This window comes from Callithrix jacchus, chromosome 5 (assembly GCF_049354715.1).
Source record: "Callithrix jacchus isolate 240 chromosome 5, calJac240_pri, whole genome shotgun sequence".
In the NCBI taxonomy this organism is placed as follows: Eukaryota; Metazoa; Chordata; class Mammalia; order Primates; family Cebidae; genus Callithrix; species Callithrix jacchus.
In genome coordinates, this window is record NC_133506.1 from 3,664,036 (window position 1) to 3,680,157 (window position 16,122).

Sequence of the window (16,122 nt, forward strand, 5' to 3'; positions counted from 1 at the left end):
GTCTCCACGGGCTGCCCTGGCTGTGCGTCACAGAGCTGGCCGTGACGTCACTGGGAACCGTAGCCATGGCAGCCTCTCCTATTTGTGACTTTTTTTTTTTTTAAGAGACAGGGTCTTTCTCATTGCCCAGGCTGGAGTGCAGGGGCTGCTTCATAGCTCACTGTAACCTCGAACTCCTGGGCTCAAGTGGTCCTCCAGCCTCAGCCTCCCAAAGCGCTGGGAGTACAGGTGTGAGCCACCGCGCCAAGTAAAGCAAACGATGATGTCACAGCACTTCCCAGAAAACCCCATCTAAAATTGCACTCAGAGTATAACAGTTTTTCTCCTTCCTTCCGTCCTTCTCTCTCTCTCTCTCTCTCTCTCTCTCTCTCTCTCTCTCTCTCTTTCTCTCTCTCTCTCCTTTCTCTCTTTTTCTCTTGCTCTTCTCTTTTCTCCAGCCCAGGCTGGAGTGCAATGGCATGATCTTGGCTCACTGCAACCTCTGCCTCCTGGGTTCAAGCGATTCTCCTGCCTCAGCCTCCTGAGTAGCTGGGATTACAGGCGCCTGCCACCATCTGTTTAATTTTTGTGTTTTTAGTAGAGACAGGGTTTCACCATGTTGACCAGGCTATTCTCAAACTGCTGACCTCAGGTGATCCGCCCTCCTCGGCCTCCTAGGGTGCTGTGATTACAGGTGTCAGCCACTGTGGCCGGCCCATTTATTTATTTCCTTATTGGGTGTCATGCCTACTAGAACATAACTTAATGAGGGCACAGATTTTTGTTCACTACTGTATCCTCCCGCACCTAGATAAGGCCAGCCTGTTGTTGGTGCTCAAATATTTGCAAATCATGAACGTTAGGAAGGAGCAGGGCATCACACAGGGCACTTCCAAACAAATACTTAGTCCCCTTTATTTTGCAAGCCCTTCAGCCCTCTCCTCTCATCCTAGACATCAGGTCAGAGAGCTCAGTCAAGTCCCTCCTGTTGGGAACCAGCCTTGGGACTCTTAATCCCAGGGTTGTAAGTTCGAGCCCCACATTGGGTACCAGATGTTGAGAACCAGCCCAACCCTGTATGTGGGTGCCCCGTATCCTGGCAGTGATGATGAGTGAGAAAAGAAAGACAGACACAATAATAGAATTTTACAGCATGGGTCCAGGGATCCAATCTGAGTTGGCATTGAGCTCTGGGCTCCAGGTGCTTTTATTGGGTGTATTATCTTCTTAATCTTGCAGCCTATGGGGAGGGGGTTGAGGAGGAAGATAGCTGGACGAAGAGCATGTGTCTACAGCATTCAATAGCAAACATAGTTCTTCTAAGAAATGCTAACTAAGGACACTGCGACTTTACCACCCATTGTCTAATCAGATGCTTTGGCAACAGAGGTATAAGATAAGGCACCATAAGGTCTGACCACACACAGTGCATCAAGGGGCTTTTATCTCCCAAGCATTGTGGACACAAAGCAATTGGAATTGCTCCATATTCTGAGAACATAGGCAGAGCCTGTGGTGTTCCTTGATCTCTGCCCTGTAAGGCCTTCTGGCCTTACCAGCTCCCATCTGCAAAGACCCTCCCCGAGTCTTGTGAGCAGAGGTTGCATTTCCTCCCCAGAGTCTTTTGCATAGGCTCCCTTTACGAGGTCCTATACAAACTCTATGTTGGGAAGAGTTGTGGGACCAAAGCAGTTTTTTTTTCTGCTCTGCAATCACACTGCAGTGTTCTGCTGTTCTAGGGCGCTCTCAGATGCTCTGTACCATAGGCCTCCTGTTACTGCTTAATCTCTGCTTTTATTTTACTGCAGCATAGTTTGGATGTGATCCGTGACACAAATCTCAGTGTATAAAAAGCAAAGCAAGCTTGTAATCATTTAACTATAAGTAACACAGGTCTGCCCCTGGCCATCTCTTCCCACACCTCCCCAAGACCAATGTTTCCCAGTGGTCTGTGGGTTGAGAAGTCAGCACTCGCCAATTACACCCACACTCAGGCTATACACCTGAGTCATGGAGGAAAGAATGAGGAATCACAGATGGTCACAGCTGGGAGCAGAGGTTCCTGAACTCTTGCTATGTAACAGAATATCGGTGCAGCTTATAGAAATTCAGCTTCCCAGGCACACCTCGTGATTCTACTCCAGATACTGCAGAATTTCTGAGTTGGCCCAGGAATGTGCTTTTGTTTTTGTTTATTTTTTAGATGGAGTCTCACTCCGTTGCCCAGGCTGGAGTGCAATGGTATGATCTCGGCTCACTGTAACCTCTGCATCCGCAAATAGCTGGGATTACAGGCATGTGCCACCACACCCGGCTAACTTTTTTTTTTGGTATTTTTAGTAGAGATGGGGTTGTACTATGTTGGCCAGGGTGATCTTAAACTCCTTTCCGCAGGTGATCCGCCTGCCTCGGCCTCCCAAATTGCTGGTATTACAGGTATGAACCAGTATACCTGGCCGGAGTGTGCATTTGTAACAACCACATTTGTGATCCTGATTAAAGTCCACATTTTGGGACCAGGCTTGGTGGCTCACACCTGTAATCCCAGCACTTTAGGAGGCTGAGGTGGGTGGATCACCTGATGTCGGGAATTTGAGACCAGCCTGGCAAAGATGGCGAAACCCTGTCTCTACTAAAAATACAAAAATTAGCCGGGTGTGGTTTCGTGTACCTGTAATCTTAGCTACTCGGGAAGCTGAGGCAGAAGGATTGCTTGATCCCAGAAAGTGGAGGTTGCAGTGAGCCGACTGAGCCACTGCACTCCAGGCTGGGCAACAGAGGGAGACTCTGTCTCAAAAAAAAAAGGAAACACACATTTTGAAAGACAATGCAGTGCATCGTGCACAAGTTGCACAGCTAGGCAAACAGGTCCAGGTAGGGGAATAATACCCTGCATAACATTAGAGTTCCCAAATCCTTCCCTCCGGCCCAGTACCCTTACTGCCTCGAATACCTTCCTTAGAATGTTAGGAACTGGGGTGGGGTGTGATGGCTCATGCCTGTACTCCCAGCACTTTGGGAGGCTCAGGCAGTGGATCACTTGAGGTCAAGAGTTCGAAACCAGCCTGGTCAATATGGTGAAACCCCATGTCCACTAAAAATACAAAAACTAGCTGGGCGTGGTGGTGCACGTCTGTAGCTGCAACTACTTGGGAGGCTGAGGCAGGAGAATCACTTGAACCTGGGAGGCAGAGGTTGGAGTGAGCTGGGATGGCACCACTATACTTCAGCCTGGGTAGAGCTAGACTTCATCTCAAAAAACACCAAGAATGTTAGGAACTGGAAGTGGCAGTTCTTAGAGGGGCTGAGGCACAGGGACACTCTGTTAAGCTGTGTTCCAGCCCAGAGGGGAGATGCCCATGCCAGGCTCCAGAGGGATGACATCAATACCTTTCTTCATTAGGTGCCACAGAGCCCACAAGGAAGAAGGGAGAAGAAGGCGAAGGCACTGCAAACTCCAAATTCTGGTTCATACTACTCTATCTCTGCTTCTTCCTTGTTTTCTATCTGTGACCTCCTTTGGGTCTCAGTGTCCCTATCCGTTAAAAGGGAGAGGTGAAGCTCTCCCCCAGCATCTGAGGGTTTCAGGTCTAATCTGGACCTTTCTTCATGACAGAACAGTCTGTCCCTCTTGTCTGATGTTTTTTAGACCCCCAGACTCGTTTGAATATATAACAACTGGCTGGGTGCAGCTTTGGGAGGTCAAGAAGGATGGATCACCTGAGGTCAGGTGTTCAAGACCAGCCTGGCCAACATGGCCAAACTCGGTCTGTACTAAAAATACAAAACTAGCCAGGCACCTGTAGTCCCAGCTACTTCGGAGGCCGAGGCAGGAGAATTGCTTAAACCTGGGAGATGGAGGTTGCAGTGAGCCCAGATCACACCACTGCACAACAGCCTGGGCAAAACAACAGCAACGGAGAAATAGGCAGAACAGGGCTTTACAACCTAGTACCGAGATGGAAAAGCTGAAGCACAAGAAGGGACCATGTCTGGGGCAAGGTCACACAGCAAGACCCAGCTCCTCTGACTATCTAATCTTATCTGCTGCTGCTGCCGCCCAAGTTCCTTGTATTCAGGCCAAATTGAACAAATTACATGGCCCAGAAAACATTCTGCATTCCTTCCTGCTGCCTGGGTTTCTGTCTTTGCTCCCAACTCCTGTCCTTTGAGCCAGGGGTCCCAACCCCCAGGCCATGGACGGGTACTGGTCTGTGGCCTAGGAACCAGGATGCACAGCAGGAGGTGAGCAGTAGGCGCAGAAGCATCACCACCCGAGCTCTGCCTTTTGTCAGGTCAGGAGCAGCATTAATTCTCATAGGATCGTGAACCCTATTGATAACTATGCATGTGAGGGATCTAGGTTGCGCGCTCCTCATGAGAATCTAATGCCTGATGATCTGAGATGAAACAGTTTCATCCCCAAACCATCCCCTCTGCCCCCTGCTCCTGCCCCCTACCCCGTCCATGGAAAAACTGTCTTCCATGAAACCCGTCTCTGGTCACTGGTGCCAAAAAAGGTTGGGGTCTACTGCTCTAAGCCAATTTTCCTTTCTTTAAAAAAAAATTTTGTTTTGAGACAGTGTTTTGCTGTATTGCCCAGGCTGCAGTGGAGTGGCAGGATCACAGCTCACTACAACCTCGACCTCCTGGGCTCAAGCAATACTCCTGTCTTGGCTTTGCAACAGGCGTGAGCCACCATGATGAGCCTAAACCCATTCTAAACATTCCTTCTTTGGGGAAGCCCCTTTGATCTCTCCACTCTGAGCTCCTGGGCCCTGGCCCTTTTCAGCTCCGAGGGTAATTACAGTCTTTCTAGGCAGTGTTAGTCAGTGGAGTCATGAAGTTACTGGAAGACAGACACATGTGATTCCCCTCTCATGGCTGGATACCCTGCAGGGTGCCACAGCACGAGTCCTGCACATAGAAGGTGCAGGACACGGTAGATCATCCCTGTAATCCCAGGACTTTGGGAGGCTGAGGAAGGAGGAATGCTAGAGCCAGGAGACCAGCCTGGGCAACAGAGTAAAACCCCACCTCTTAAAAAAAATTAGCTGGTGTGAGTGCATGAACTTGTAGCTCCAGCTACTAGGGAGGCTGAGGCAGAAAGATCACTTAAGTCTGGGAAGTTGAGGCTGTAGTGAGCTGTAATTGTGGCACTGCACTCCAGCCTGGGTGACAGAGCAAGATCCTATCTGAAAAAAAAAAAGAGAAAGAAAGTAAAAAAAAATATATAGAGAGAGGTAGAAAGAAAAGAGAAGAGGCCAGGTGTGGCGGCTCACACCTGTAATCCCAGCACTTTGGGAGGCTGAGGTGAGCAGATCACTTGAGGTCAGGAGTTCAAGACCAGCCTGGCCAACATGGTGAAACCCCATCTCTATGAAAAATACAAAAAATTAGCCGGTTGTGGCGGTGGACACCTGTAATTCCAGCTACCCAGGAGGCTGAGACAGGAGAATTGCTTGAACCCAGGAGGTGGAGGCTGTAGTGAGCTGAAATCGCACCACTGCACTCCAGCCTGGGCAACAGAGCAAGACTCCACGCGAGAGAGAGAGAGAGAGAGAGGGGGAGAGAGAGAGAGAGAGAGAGAGAAAGAGAGAGAGAGAGAGAGAGAAAGAGAGAGAGAGAGAGAGAGAGAGGAGAGAGAGAAAAGGAAAGGAAAGGAAAGGCATGAGGTCCATGCCCTTGAGGCCTCACCGGCTGGCAGGGAGCAGACCGGGGTCCTGTTTGCTCCCCTTGCCTCCCTCCCCACCCTATCCCAGCTCTCATTCCCTGAGAATACAGGATGGAGGCTGAGCCAGTCCTGCCAGCTTGCAGCTGGTGGAGCCAGGGAGGACTGAATTGACCTCAAGGACCTTACCTCTATCTCTTGGTCCTCTCCTCCCTCCCCACCCATGACCCCCAGCCCTGCTCCCTGTGTGTTTGACTAGAGGGCAGGGATTGCTAAACCTGCTGGGTGAGTCCAGTGAGTCAGAGGCGATTCAGGTGGGCGGGCTGGTGGGCAGGAGGGCAGAGGAAGTGCCAGTACCACTGAGATCATGGCCCTGACAGTGTGCGTGCAACGACTAACAGGGCTGTCCGGCACCCACGACCGACAAGTGAAGCTCAGCTTTCGCGGTGAGACTTGCAGGGGCACTCTAAGGATACTTGAAACGGGGGGCCCTTGACCCAATGCCTTCCCATCTCTACAGTTTGTCTCTTTCTCTACCCAGCCTGGTGTCTCCAACCCTTTGCCTCTTTCCTTCCCATTGTCTACCTTTCTTTAAGGGTGAATCCAGGAGCAACTTGACCCTGGGCCAAGGGTGGGTGAAGCAAATTATTTTTGTGTTGGGGGGAGAGGGGCTGTTAAATGACTAGTTTCAGTTCTGAGCAGGCTTTACCCAGAAAACAAGAAAAATTCACTGTGGTCAAGAAGCCGATATTGGTGAGGTCAGTACAGTTGGTTCCTGGTTTGTCTACCATCCAAGTCCAACCTGGGGTTCAGGGGCTCATTCCTAGGTCTGGGGAAGTGTAGTCTTGGGAGGTGGGGGTCAGTCTGAGGCTTGACAGATCAGATCCAGATCAGAACAAATCCGTCCCAAGGCTGGGGGAATTCATTCGTGATCAGTAGTCAGCCCCATTCAGAGTCAAACCCATGTGTTGGGATCAGTTCCAGGTTTGGGGACGTTAATCCTGAAGTGAGCTCCAATCCTGGAGGATTGGCTCCTGTCTGAGGGTTAGGAATAGGCTTTTTCTTTTTTCAGGAGACAGGGCCTCACTCTGTCACCCAGGCTGAGGTGCAATGGCACAATCTCAGCTTACTGCAACCTTCACCTCCTTTAGCCTCCTGAGTAGCTGGGATTACAGGTGTCTTCCTGCCACCATGCTTGGCTAATTTTTGTATTTTTAGTAGGGATGGGGTTTCACCACGTTGGCTAGGCTGGTCTCTTTTATTTTATTTTATTTTTTTAGGACAGGGTTTCACCATGTTGGTCAGGATGGTCTTGAGCTCCTGACCTCAGGTGATCCGCCCGCCTTGGCCTCCAAAGTGCTTGGATGACAGGCGTGAGCCACTACACCCGGCCCAGGCTGGTCTCAAACTCTTGACCTCAGGTGATCCACCCACCTTGGCCTCCCAAAGTGCTGGGATTACAAGCATGAGCCACCATGCCCAGGCAAGAATAAGCTTTGGATTGGAGTTTGGGGTCAGCACAGCATGGGTGTCACAAGCTTCCTCCTGTCCCCAGCTGTTCCACTGGCCCCACTATGGGGCTCCACTGGCTGGGGAGTGTCTGTCTGTGCAGGTGGTCAACTGCAGCCGTGTATTCAGCCCCAGGTGAGTAGGCCTGGGGAGACAGGGATGCAGGTTGGGTTCGGGGTGACTTAGAGTCATTCCTCTGGGTCACTCTTTTGCTCTATGTCACTCCCCTAGGCCCTTGGGGACCCTGGTGATCTCCCTGCAGCAGCTACAGAATGCTGGGCGTTTGATGCTACGGGAAGCTCTAGTGGATGAGAATCTTCGCGTGTCCCCGGTGAGCTCCTCTGGCCCCCAGGCTGCCACCCTCAAGTACCTCTAGATAAAGGGTTCCATTTCTAACAGGGGAAAACCTAAGACCCAGAGATGAGTGGTAGGTAACAAGGCCTCTAGCCATGATTTCTTTCAGGAATCAATTCTTGTGGGAGACAAAGATGAAATTGGCTGGATTTTCCTGGTTTTTCATGGAGGGGCTCATACCCTAATAGACATGGAGCTAGCTTCAAATCTCAGATCTGGCCATTTCCCAGCTAGAACCTGCAGAATTCTTTAGCATCTGGAAGCTGCTGTCTTTTTCTTTTCTTTTTTTTTAAGACGGGATTTCACCATATTGGCCAGGCTGTTCTCAAACTCCTAACCTTGTGATCCATCTGCCTTGGCCTCCCAAACTGCTGGGATTACAGGTGTGAGCCACCTTGCCTGGTCTGGAAGTTGTTTTCTCGTTTACATAATATTGAGTTTTTTGTTCAGTCCATCATCATCTGTTGAGCTCTTATAATAAGCCAAGTACTGAGCTGAGCAATGAGGATTCCGTGGTGAGCAAAACCAGGTAAGGATTTGCACTCTTGGAAGGGAGGCAAATGGTAAACAAATATTCACACAAGTAAATGGAAGAGGCTGGGCGAGGGTACAACGGAGTATGATCTACCTGGGGGCCAGAGAAAGTTCCCTGAGGCAGTAGTACTTCAATTTAGACTCCAAGGATAATAGGTTTTAAGTAACTGGGAGGAGAGAATGTTCCAGGCAGAGGAGCACAGCTGAGGTGCCTGGAGTGAGGTGCAGCTGGAAAGGTTGGTGGGGCCAGACCAGGCAGGGCGGTGAAAGCCACCGAAAGGGATTTCCAAGAGTGACGAGGGAATCTTGGAATCCTGTTGGGCATCCCCAAGAGGTAACTGTGGTTGGATACACAGCTCAGGCCTGTAAGCCCAACACTGTGGGAAGCCGAAGCAGAAGGATCATTTGAGCTCAGGAGCTCAAGACCAGCCTGGGTAACATAATACTTCATCAGCCAGGCGTGGTGGCTCACGCCTGTAATCCCAGCACTTTGGGAGACTGAGGTGGGAGGATCACAAGGTCAAGAGATCAAGACCATCTTGGCAAACATGGTGAAACCCCGTCTCTACTAAAAAATACAAAAATTGGCTGGGTGTGATTGCACGCACCTGTAGTCCCAGCTACTTGGGAAGCTGAGGCAGGAGACTCGCTTAAACCCGGGAGGTGGAGGTTGCAGTGAGCCGGGATTGTGCCACTGCACTCCAGCCTGGCAACAGAGTGAGACTCTGTCTCAAAAAAACAACAACAAACAAACAAAAAGCCTTATCGATACTAAAAATAGAATGAAAAAGAAAAAAGAGACAATTTAAAGAGGAATCTTGCTTTTCAATCCGACATCTGCGGTGGAGCTGCCACCAAAATGCAGATTTTCGTGAAAACCCTTATGAGGAAGACCATCACCCTCGAGTTTGAACCCTCGGATACAACAGAAAATGTAAAGGCCAAGATCCAGGATAAGGAAGGGATTCCTCCTGATCAGCAAAGACTGAACTTTCTCTGACTACAACATTCACAAGGAGTCTACTCCTCATCTTGTGTTGAGACTTAGTGGTGATGCTACGAAAAGGAGTCTTACACTTCTCCCAAGAAGAATAAGCATGAGAGAAAGAAGGTTCAGCTGGCTGTCCTGAAATATTATGAGGTGGATGAGAATGCAAAATTAGTCGCCTTGATCAAGAGTGCCCTTCTGATCAATGTGGTGCTGGAGTGTTTATGGCAAGCCACTTTGACTGACATTATTGTGGCAAATGTTGTCTTACTGCTTCAACAAACCAGAAGACAAGTAATTGAGTTAATAAAAGACTTGAACAAAAAAAAAAAAGAGGAAACTTGCCTACTTAGTTCTTAATAGGTTGTGAGTAGTCCACATTATTAATGATCAGACAGGAACCACAGGGCACCAGCCAGAAGGATGTCTGCCGCCTGGAGTAGAAGACACTGTCCTAGCCCGGCGCTAGGACATGTGGCTCATGCCTGTAATCCCAGCACTTTGGGAGGCCGAGGCGGGTGGATCATGAGGTCAAGAGGTCGAGACCATCCTGGTCAACAAGGTGAAACCCCGTCTCTACTAAAAATACAAAAATTAGCTGGGCATGGTGGTGCACGCCTGTAGTCCCAGCTACTCGGGAGGCTGAGGCAGGAGAATTGCTTGAACCCTGAAGGCGGAGGTTGCGGTGAGCCAAGATCGTGCCATTGCACTCAGTCTGGGTAACAAGAGCAAAACTCTGTCTCAAAAAAAAAAAAAAAAAAAAAAGGCAGTGTCCTTGGGCCTCTCTTAGCTCCAGGGCAGTTAGAGGGAGGCTCTAGGGGATACTATATCTGGTTTTAGATCCACGTGGAGCTTGACCTGAAGTACCAGCCCCCAGAGGGCGCTACTGGAGCCTGGGCAGAGGAGGACTTTGGGGCACCCATCCAGGACAGGTAATCCCCCCCAGCAACCAAAGCAAGACCTGGCGGTACCAGCCGAGGCAGACCCTGGAAAGGGAGAAGTAGTGCCCAGTTCCACTGTGGACCTGCCAATTCAGAGACCCTTGGACGTGTGCTGACCAGGTACTGTTCTGTAGTCAGGCATGTTCTTCTCAGTCCTTTCATTTCTCTTCCAGCTCGGAGTTGATCATCCGTAATGTGGAATTCCAGGAACTGGAGTAAGTATGTGGGGATGATCTGTGGTCACCCAGGTCATCTTGGAGTTAGGAGCCAGTGATATGGGATCAGTTCCAGGTGGATCTATTCCACCTGATTAGTGCTAGAATCAGGTCAGTTCTGGAATTAGAAAAGTCCCAGGGTTGGCCAGGTGCAGTGGCTCGTGCCTATAATCCCAGCACTTTGGGAGGCTAAGGCAGGTGGATCACAAGGGCAGGAGTTCAAGACTAGCCTGGCCAAGAAGGTGAAACACTGTCACTATGAAAAATACAAAAATTAGCCAGGTGTGGTGGCACATGCCTATAATCCCAGCTACTTGGGAGGCTGAGGCAGAGAATCGCTTGAACCCAGGATGCTGAGGTTGCAGTAAGCAGAGATCACGCCACTGCGCTCCAGCCTGGGCAATAGAGTGAGACTCTGTCGAAAGAAAGAAGGAAGGAAGGAAGAAAGGAAGGAAAGAAAGAAAGAAAGAAGGAAAGAAGGAAAAGAAAGAAAGAAGGAAAGAAGGAAAGAAGGAAGGAAGGAAGGAAAGAAGGAAAGAAAGAAAGAGAGAGAGAGGAAGAAGAAAGAAAGAAAGAAAGAAAGAAAGAAAGAAAGAAAGAAAGAAAGAAAGAAAGAAAGAAAAAAGAAAGAAAGATCCCAGGGTTAAGAGTCTGTCCCGGGATCAATGAAGTCAGCCACAAGGTCAAGAACTGGCCCTAGGATCAGTGGGATCAGTTCAAGGGTCAGGGGTCAGTTAAAGGCTCCAGGAAGTCAAGCAAGGAATTGCCCAGAGATGGGTGATGGGTTCCAGACATGTCCCTGAAGGCCTTTCCTGTCAGGCCTAGGGAGGCCCAGCTGGAGCGGCGGGCAGTGGCTCTGGGCCGCAGGCTAGCTCGAAGCCTAGGCCAGCAGGATGATGAGGAGAATGAGCTGGAGCCTGAGCTGGAGCAGGACCTGGAGGATGAGCCTGACATGGAACTTTCTGGTGTTGTGTTCAGCCATCTCAAGAGGTAACTTGTACCCATGGCACACGTGCTCCCACACCCATCTGCCCTCACAAACACACTGTCCCAGGGTATGTGGGAAGGGTGGATTCCCTTGTTCATAGGCATAGACACTGCCATGTTCATGCACAGTTACAGTGGCTCAGACACATACAGGGGAAAGCTTGATGAGGGCAAGGAGATCTGTCTCTTCACTGCAGTGTCCCAGTGCTTGGGACAGTGTTAGCACCTAGTAGGTGCTCAATAAATCTCTGTTGCATGAATGAATGTTTTCAGGATTCCAGGAATGAGTCAAATTGGGTTGAGATGGAGGCAACAGACATGACCTGAAAGACTTGGAATCCAAAAATTCAGAGGGAGGGAAACATTCCCAGCACCAAGCAAGTGTATGTGTGTGTGTGCACACGCATTTGTGTGCAAAGGAGGGACCAAGTGAGAGCTAACTTTAAGTTTCACCTCAGCCGCACCAGGGACCTGGCCTGTGGGGATCCCTTCCAGATGTCCAGAGCTCAAGACTTCCAGGTACTGCTCCTTTTCCAGGCCCTAACCCTTGGGAGTACCACCTCTTCTGCTGGTGCGCATATACTTTTCTCTAACCCAGGCAGGTCTGGCTTCCTTTCCTCATCCTTCTGTACCTCTCAGGTGGGAGTCACGGTGCTGGAGGCCCAGAAACTGGCTGGAATCAACATTAACCCCTATGTGACTGTGCATGTTGGGGGACAGCGCCGTGTCACCTCCACACAGCTTGGAACCAATTGCCCCTTTTACAATGAGGTAGGTGCTACCACAGAAGAGGGAGAGCCTGAGAGAATGGGAGAGACCCAGGTGAGAACTGCTCCTGGATGGGGCGTGGCCTGGGTGGAATTGGAGCCAGATGCTGGGCCTATGGGGGGGGGGGGCACTGACCCACGAAAAGGTTGCAGTGAGGGGTTTGGGGTTGAGGGAAGGAGGGTCTTCTGAACAAGAGACCATTGTAAGCTGGTGGGAGCCCTTCACATCTAACCTCTCGTCCTCACTTCAATTCAGTACTTCTTGTTCGAATTTCATGACACCCGGCTTCGCCTCCAAGACTTGCTGCTGGAGATCACGGTGAGGGCGTAGGAGTGACCAGTGTCCTTCAGAGAATCGGGGATGCAAAAGCTGCAGGACTAAACACCACCTTCCCCGCAGGCTTTCCATTCGCAGACCCTCCCTTTTATGGCCACCCGGATAGGCACCTTCAGGATTGACCTGGGCATCATCTTGGACCAGCCAGGTATGGAACCGTCCCCTTACTGAGACTCTGCACGGACAAGGACCCCAGAGATTGACCCCGCGGTGACTCCGCATGGACCCCTATACACTCACTTTGGAGTGGGCCACCTCTGGTGGAGGTTGAACTCTTGGCAAATCCTTCCCTGATGAGCCAGACAGGAACCCCGGCCATTGTCCCTCCGATGACAGCCTCACTGCCACCCTGTGCGTCCCGCCGGTCGTCCCTGACCTGGCCGCCCCTTCACCCTTAGATGGCCAATTCTACCAAAGATGGGCTCCGCTGCATGATCCCCAGGACACCCGCGCCGGGGCCAAGGGCTTCGTTAAGGTCACATTGTCCGTGAGGGCGCGCGGGGACCTGCCCCTCCAATGCTACCCGAGGCCCCAGGGCACTGTTCGGACATCGAGAAGTGAGCCGGGGTGAGGTGGGGAGTGGGACATGGATCCGGGCGTGGCCGCGGGGTGCGGAGAAGGGGACGGGCCGAGACCCCAGCTTCTCGCCCCGCTCGGTGCCCCCTCCCCTAGGAACCTGCTCTTGCCGCGCGGGGTGTCCGCCGAGAGGCCGTGGGCGCGGCTCCGCGTGCGCCTGTACCGCGCCGAGGGGCTTCCCGCGCTGCGCTCTGGGCTGCTGGGCAGCCTGGCCCGCGCCCTTCACGACCAGCGTGTCCTGGTGGAGCCCTACGTGCGGGTGTCTTTCCTGGGGCAGCAGGTAAGTCCCTCCAGCTGCTGGCCAACTTCTTCCCTTTCAGAGAGGCTGAGCCTCTCCCCTGCCCTCACTCCCGAGGACTTGGAGGAGATCAGAGTGAGGTGCGGAGACTTAACAGTACCCGCCCGCCCCGCGCTCCCCGCAACACGCTGCTCCAGGGCCCACGGCGCCGCGGCTTCGGCCCCGACTCCGCGCTGACCCCTCTCCGCCCGTCTTCGCTGCCGGCTTCAGGGCGAGACGTCGGTGCGCGCAGAGGCGGCAGCGCCCGAGTGGAACGAGCAGCTGAGCTTCGTGGAGCTCTTCCCACCGCTGACGCGCAGCCTCCGCCTGCAGCTGCGGGACGACGCGCCCCTAGTGGACGCGGCCCTCGCCACGCACGTGCTGGACCTGAGGCGGATCTCCCACCCGGGCCGCGCGGGTGAGCCCTTCTGGCCCCCCTGAGGACCGGCCTCACTCGCCTCGGTCCAATCGCGCCGTAGGGCCCATTCCCTCCCGCAAGGCCCATCCTCACGACCCCGCTCCGCCTAGGAAGGCTGGTCCGCCCGCAAAACTGCTTCAAGGCGCCCCCAGACTGTGAACCCCACCCTCGGTTTGGCTCCGTTGGCAAAATTCTGACCACAGCCACCTGCCCAATAACCTGCCCAGTCCGCCGTTCCTACTGCTGTGCACGCGCTGACACTGCCTGTCCACTCCTTAGGCCGCGCGGAACTCCAGTAGCTCCGCTCCTATCCCATCCCCGCCCCGATCAATCCCGATTCTACCTTCAGGGCTCAGGCTCTGTCCCCCGAGCCCCGGCTCCCGCGGTTTCCAGCGTCCTGGGGCGCTGAGCTGGTTTGGGGGCGCCCAGGTGATGTTCCACAGCGTCGCGTCCGCAGCTGCTGGCCAACTTCTTCCCTTTCAGAGAGGCTGAGCCCCTCACCTGCCCTCACTCCCGAGGACTTGGAGGAGATCAGAGTGAGGTGCAGAGACTTAACAGTACCCGCCCGCCCCACGCTCCCCCCAACACGCTGCTCTTGTTCTCCACAGCGGGGTTTAACCCCACCTTCGGCCCGGCCTGGGTGCCCCTCTATGGCTCGCCCCCCGGCGCAGGGCTCCGGGATGGTCTTCAAGGTCTCAACGAAGGCGTTGGCCGAGGCATTTGGTTCCGAGGCCGTCTTCTGCTGGCTGCGTCCATGCAGGTGTTGGAAGGGAGAGCTGAACCTGAGCCTCCCCAGGCCCAGCAGGGGTCCAGGTTGTTCCGGTCTACGCGAAAGAAGAAAAAGAAAGCCAGGCGAGATCACACCCCAACGGGGGTTGCTCAGCACGTGGACGCCAGCCCCGGTGCCGGTGCCGAGGGGCCTGAGATTCCCAGTGCCATGGAGGTGGAGGTGGAGGAGCTGCTGCCGCTGCCAGAGGTGGGGGCTAGGAGGTAGCAAAGGGGGTGGGGTCACCTATGCTCCGGAGGGGGAAATCCACTCTCAGGCATTCAACACCATGATGAGGGTCTCAAGTTGGGGGTCTGGCGAAGAGTGAGGTTTGTGCCCACTCAGGGCCAATGGTATATGCACACACATGTTGGGGGAAAGATGACTGGTCAATTAGAGGTGGGCCACAGAGGACCCATACCCAGGGCGGGTGCTGGGGCTGCGAGGCCAGAGAGAGAGTAGGATACCTGAAGTGACTTCCAAGTCTTGGTCGCACGTCTTTCTGTGGACATTGCGGCCAAACAGAATCCAGGCTGCTCCCTGGGAGCGTGGGTGCTGACTACAGCCTGATGGCCTTCCCTAGAACGTCCTGGAGCCCTGTGAAGATTTCCTGCTTTTCGGTGTACTCTTTGAGGCCACCATGATCGACCCCGCCGTGGCCTCCCAGCCCATCAGCTTCGAGATCTCCATTGGTGTGTGGCCTAGCCAAACCCCTGAGTGCCATGGGTTTGAGGGTCGGCACTCTCCTTTCAGAGAGTGGGGCCCTGGAAGGGACGGTTGACTTTCAGTAAGGGGTGGGTTTGACTTCTATTAAGGCAGAGGTCGTTGAGGGAGGGGTCTGACCCTCAGCCTGGTGCCCACTGACCCTTGCTGCTCTGGGATAGGTCGTGCGGGCCGCCTGGAGGAGCAATTGGGCCAAGGGTCCAGAGCTGGGGAGGGAAATGAAGGTGTGGTGGTGGAGGCTCAGCCTCTACTGGGAGCCAGGGCAGAGGAGGAGGAGCTGGGGACCCCTGCTCAGCGACCTGAACCCATGGAGGGCAGCGGGTGAGTGCTCCTGGTGGCTGGAAGGGGAGTTTGGGAGGTCCCCAAGGGCTCAGAATGCCTGAGAAGCCTCCTCCCCACCCCCCAGGCCATACTTCTGCTTGCCTCTGTGTCACCACAAGCTGTGTGTGCATGTGTGGAGTCGCTGGGAGGATCACACTTGGCGCCTGCAAAGCAGCAACTGCGTGCACAAAGTGGCTGAGAGGCTGGTGAGGGCAAGGCCAGTGCCCACAGGGAGAGGCTGCGCCACAGGGACTCCCAGGACACTGCGGCCTTTGAAGGCAGCTCTGCAGCAGGGCTAATGGGCAGGCACTAGAGAGCCAGCGCCTTGCTAATGCAAGGCCAGGGGCAGCAACGACCAGAAAGCACAGCTTCTGGGGGAACTGAGGATGCCAGGAGCTGTGGGAGGACAGAGACTTGGAATTGCTGGGCCCAGGAAGGGGCTGGGTGAAGGAGATGGGTAGAGCTACTGCTGGTGGGCCCCACATTTGGTGGAGCCAGTAGGGGGCTAGAAAGAGTCATCTACCAGATGGAGCTAAAGAAGAGTAGGCCAAGAGGTGTGGTCATGAGTGGGTGGGGCCTCGGGTGGGGGGTGGTCTACAAGAGGTCTGGGTCAAGGACCCTTGAGACTCTGACTCTTGCTGGTTGCGCAGGACCAGGGACTGCAGGAGGTTGAGAGGCTGCAGCGCAGGCCAGGACCTCGTGCCTGTGCACAGCTCAAGCAGGTGCTGGAAGAGCTGGTGGCTGGGAGCAGGTGAGCTG

The 16,122-nt window shown here is 53.4% G+C and overlaps 1 protein-coding gene across 1 annotated transcript in view; it reads left to right on the forward strand.

Moving 5' to 3' along the window:
• The first annotated feature begins 6,011 nt into the window (after window positions 1–6,011).
• The window catches only part of LOC100409113 (fer-1-like protein 4), a 44,849-nt gene continuing 34,738 nt past the window's right edge, over window positions 6,012–16,122 (forward strand). The window contains 20 exon segments of the mRNA XM_035302781.3: window positions 6,012–6,096; window positions 6,353–6,408; window positions 7,206–7,294; window positions 7,391–7,490; window positions 9,876–9,967; window positions 10,150–10,191; window positions 11,011–11,181; window positions 11,637–11,697; window positions 11,818–11,949; window positions 12,202–12,264; window positions 12,346–12,430; window positions 12,681–12,788; window positions 12,791–12,839; window positions 12,955–13,138; window positions 13,367–13,553; window positions 14,162–14,529; window positions 14,903–15,011; window positions 15,204–15,363; window positions 15,449–15,569; window positions 16,014–16,114. Coding sequence (XP_035158672.3) covers window positions 6,018–6,096; window positions 6,353–6,408; window positions 7,206–7,294; window positions 7,391–7,490; window positions 9,876–9,967; window positions 10,150–10,191; window positions 11,011–11,181; window positions 11,637–11,697; window positions 11,818–11,949; window positions 12,202–12,264; window positions 12,346–12,430; window positions 12,681–12,788; window positions 12,791–12,839; window positions 12,955–13,138; window positions 13,367–13,553; window positions 14,162–14,529; window positions 14,903–15,011; window positions 15,204–15,363; window positions 15,449–15,569; window positions 16,014–16,114 — 2,357 coding nt within the window. The 5' untranslated portion in view covers window positions 6,012–6,017.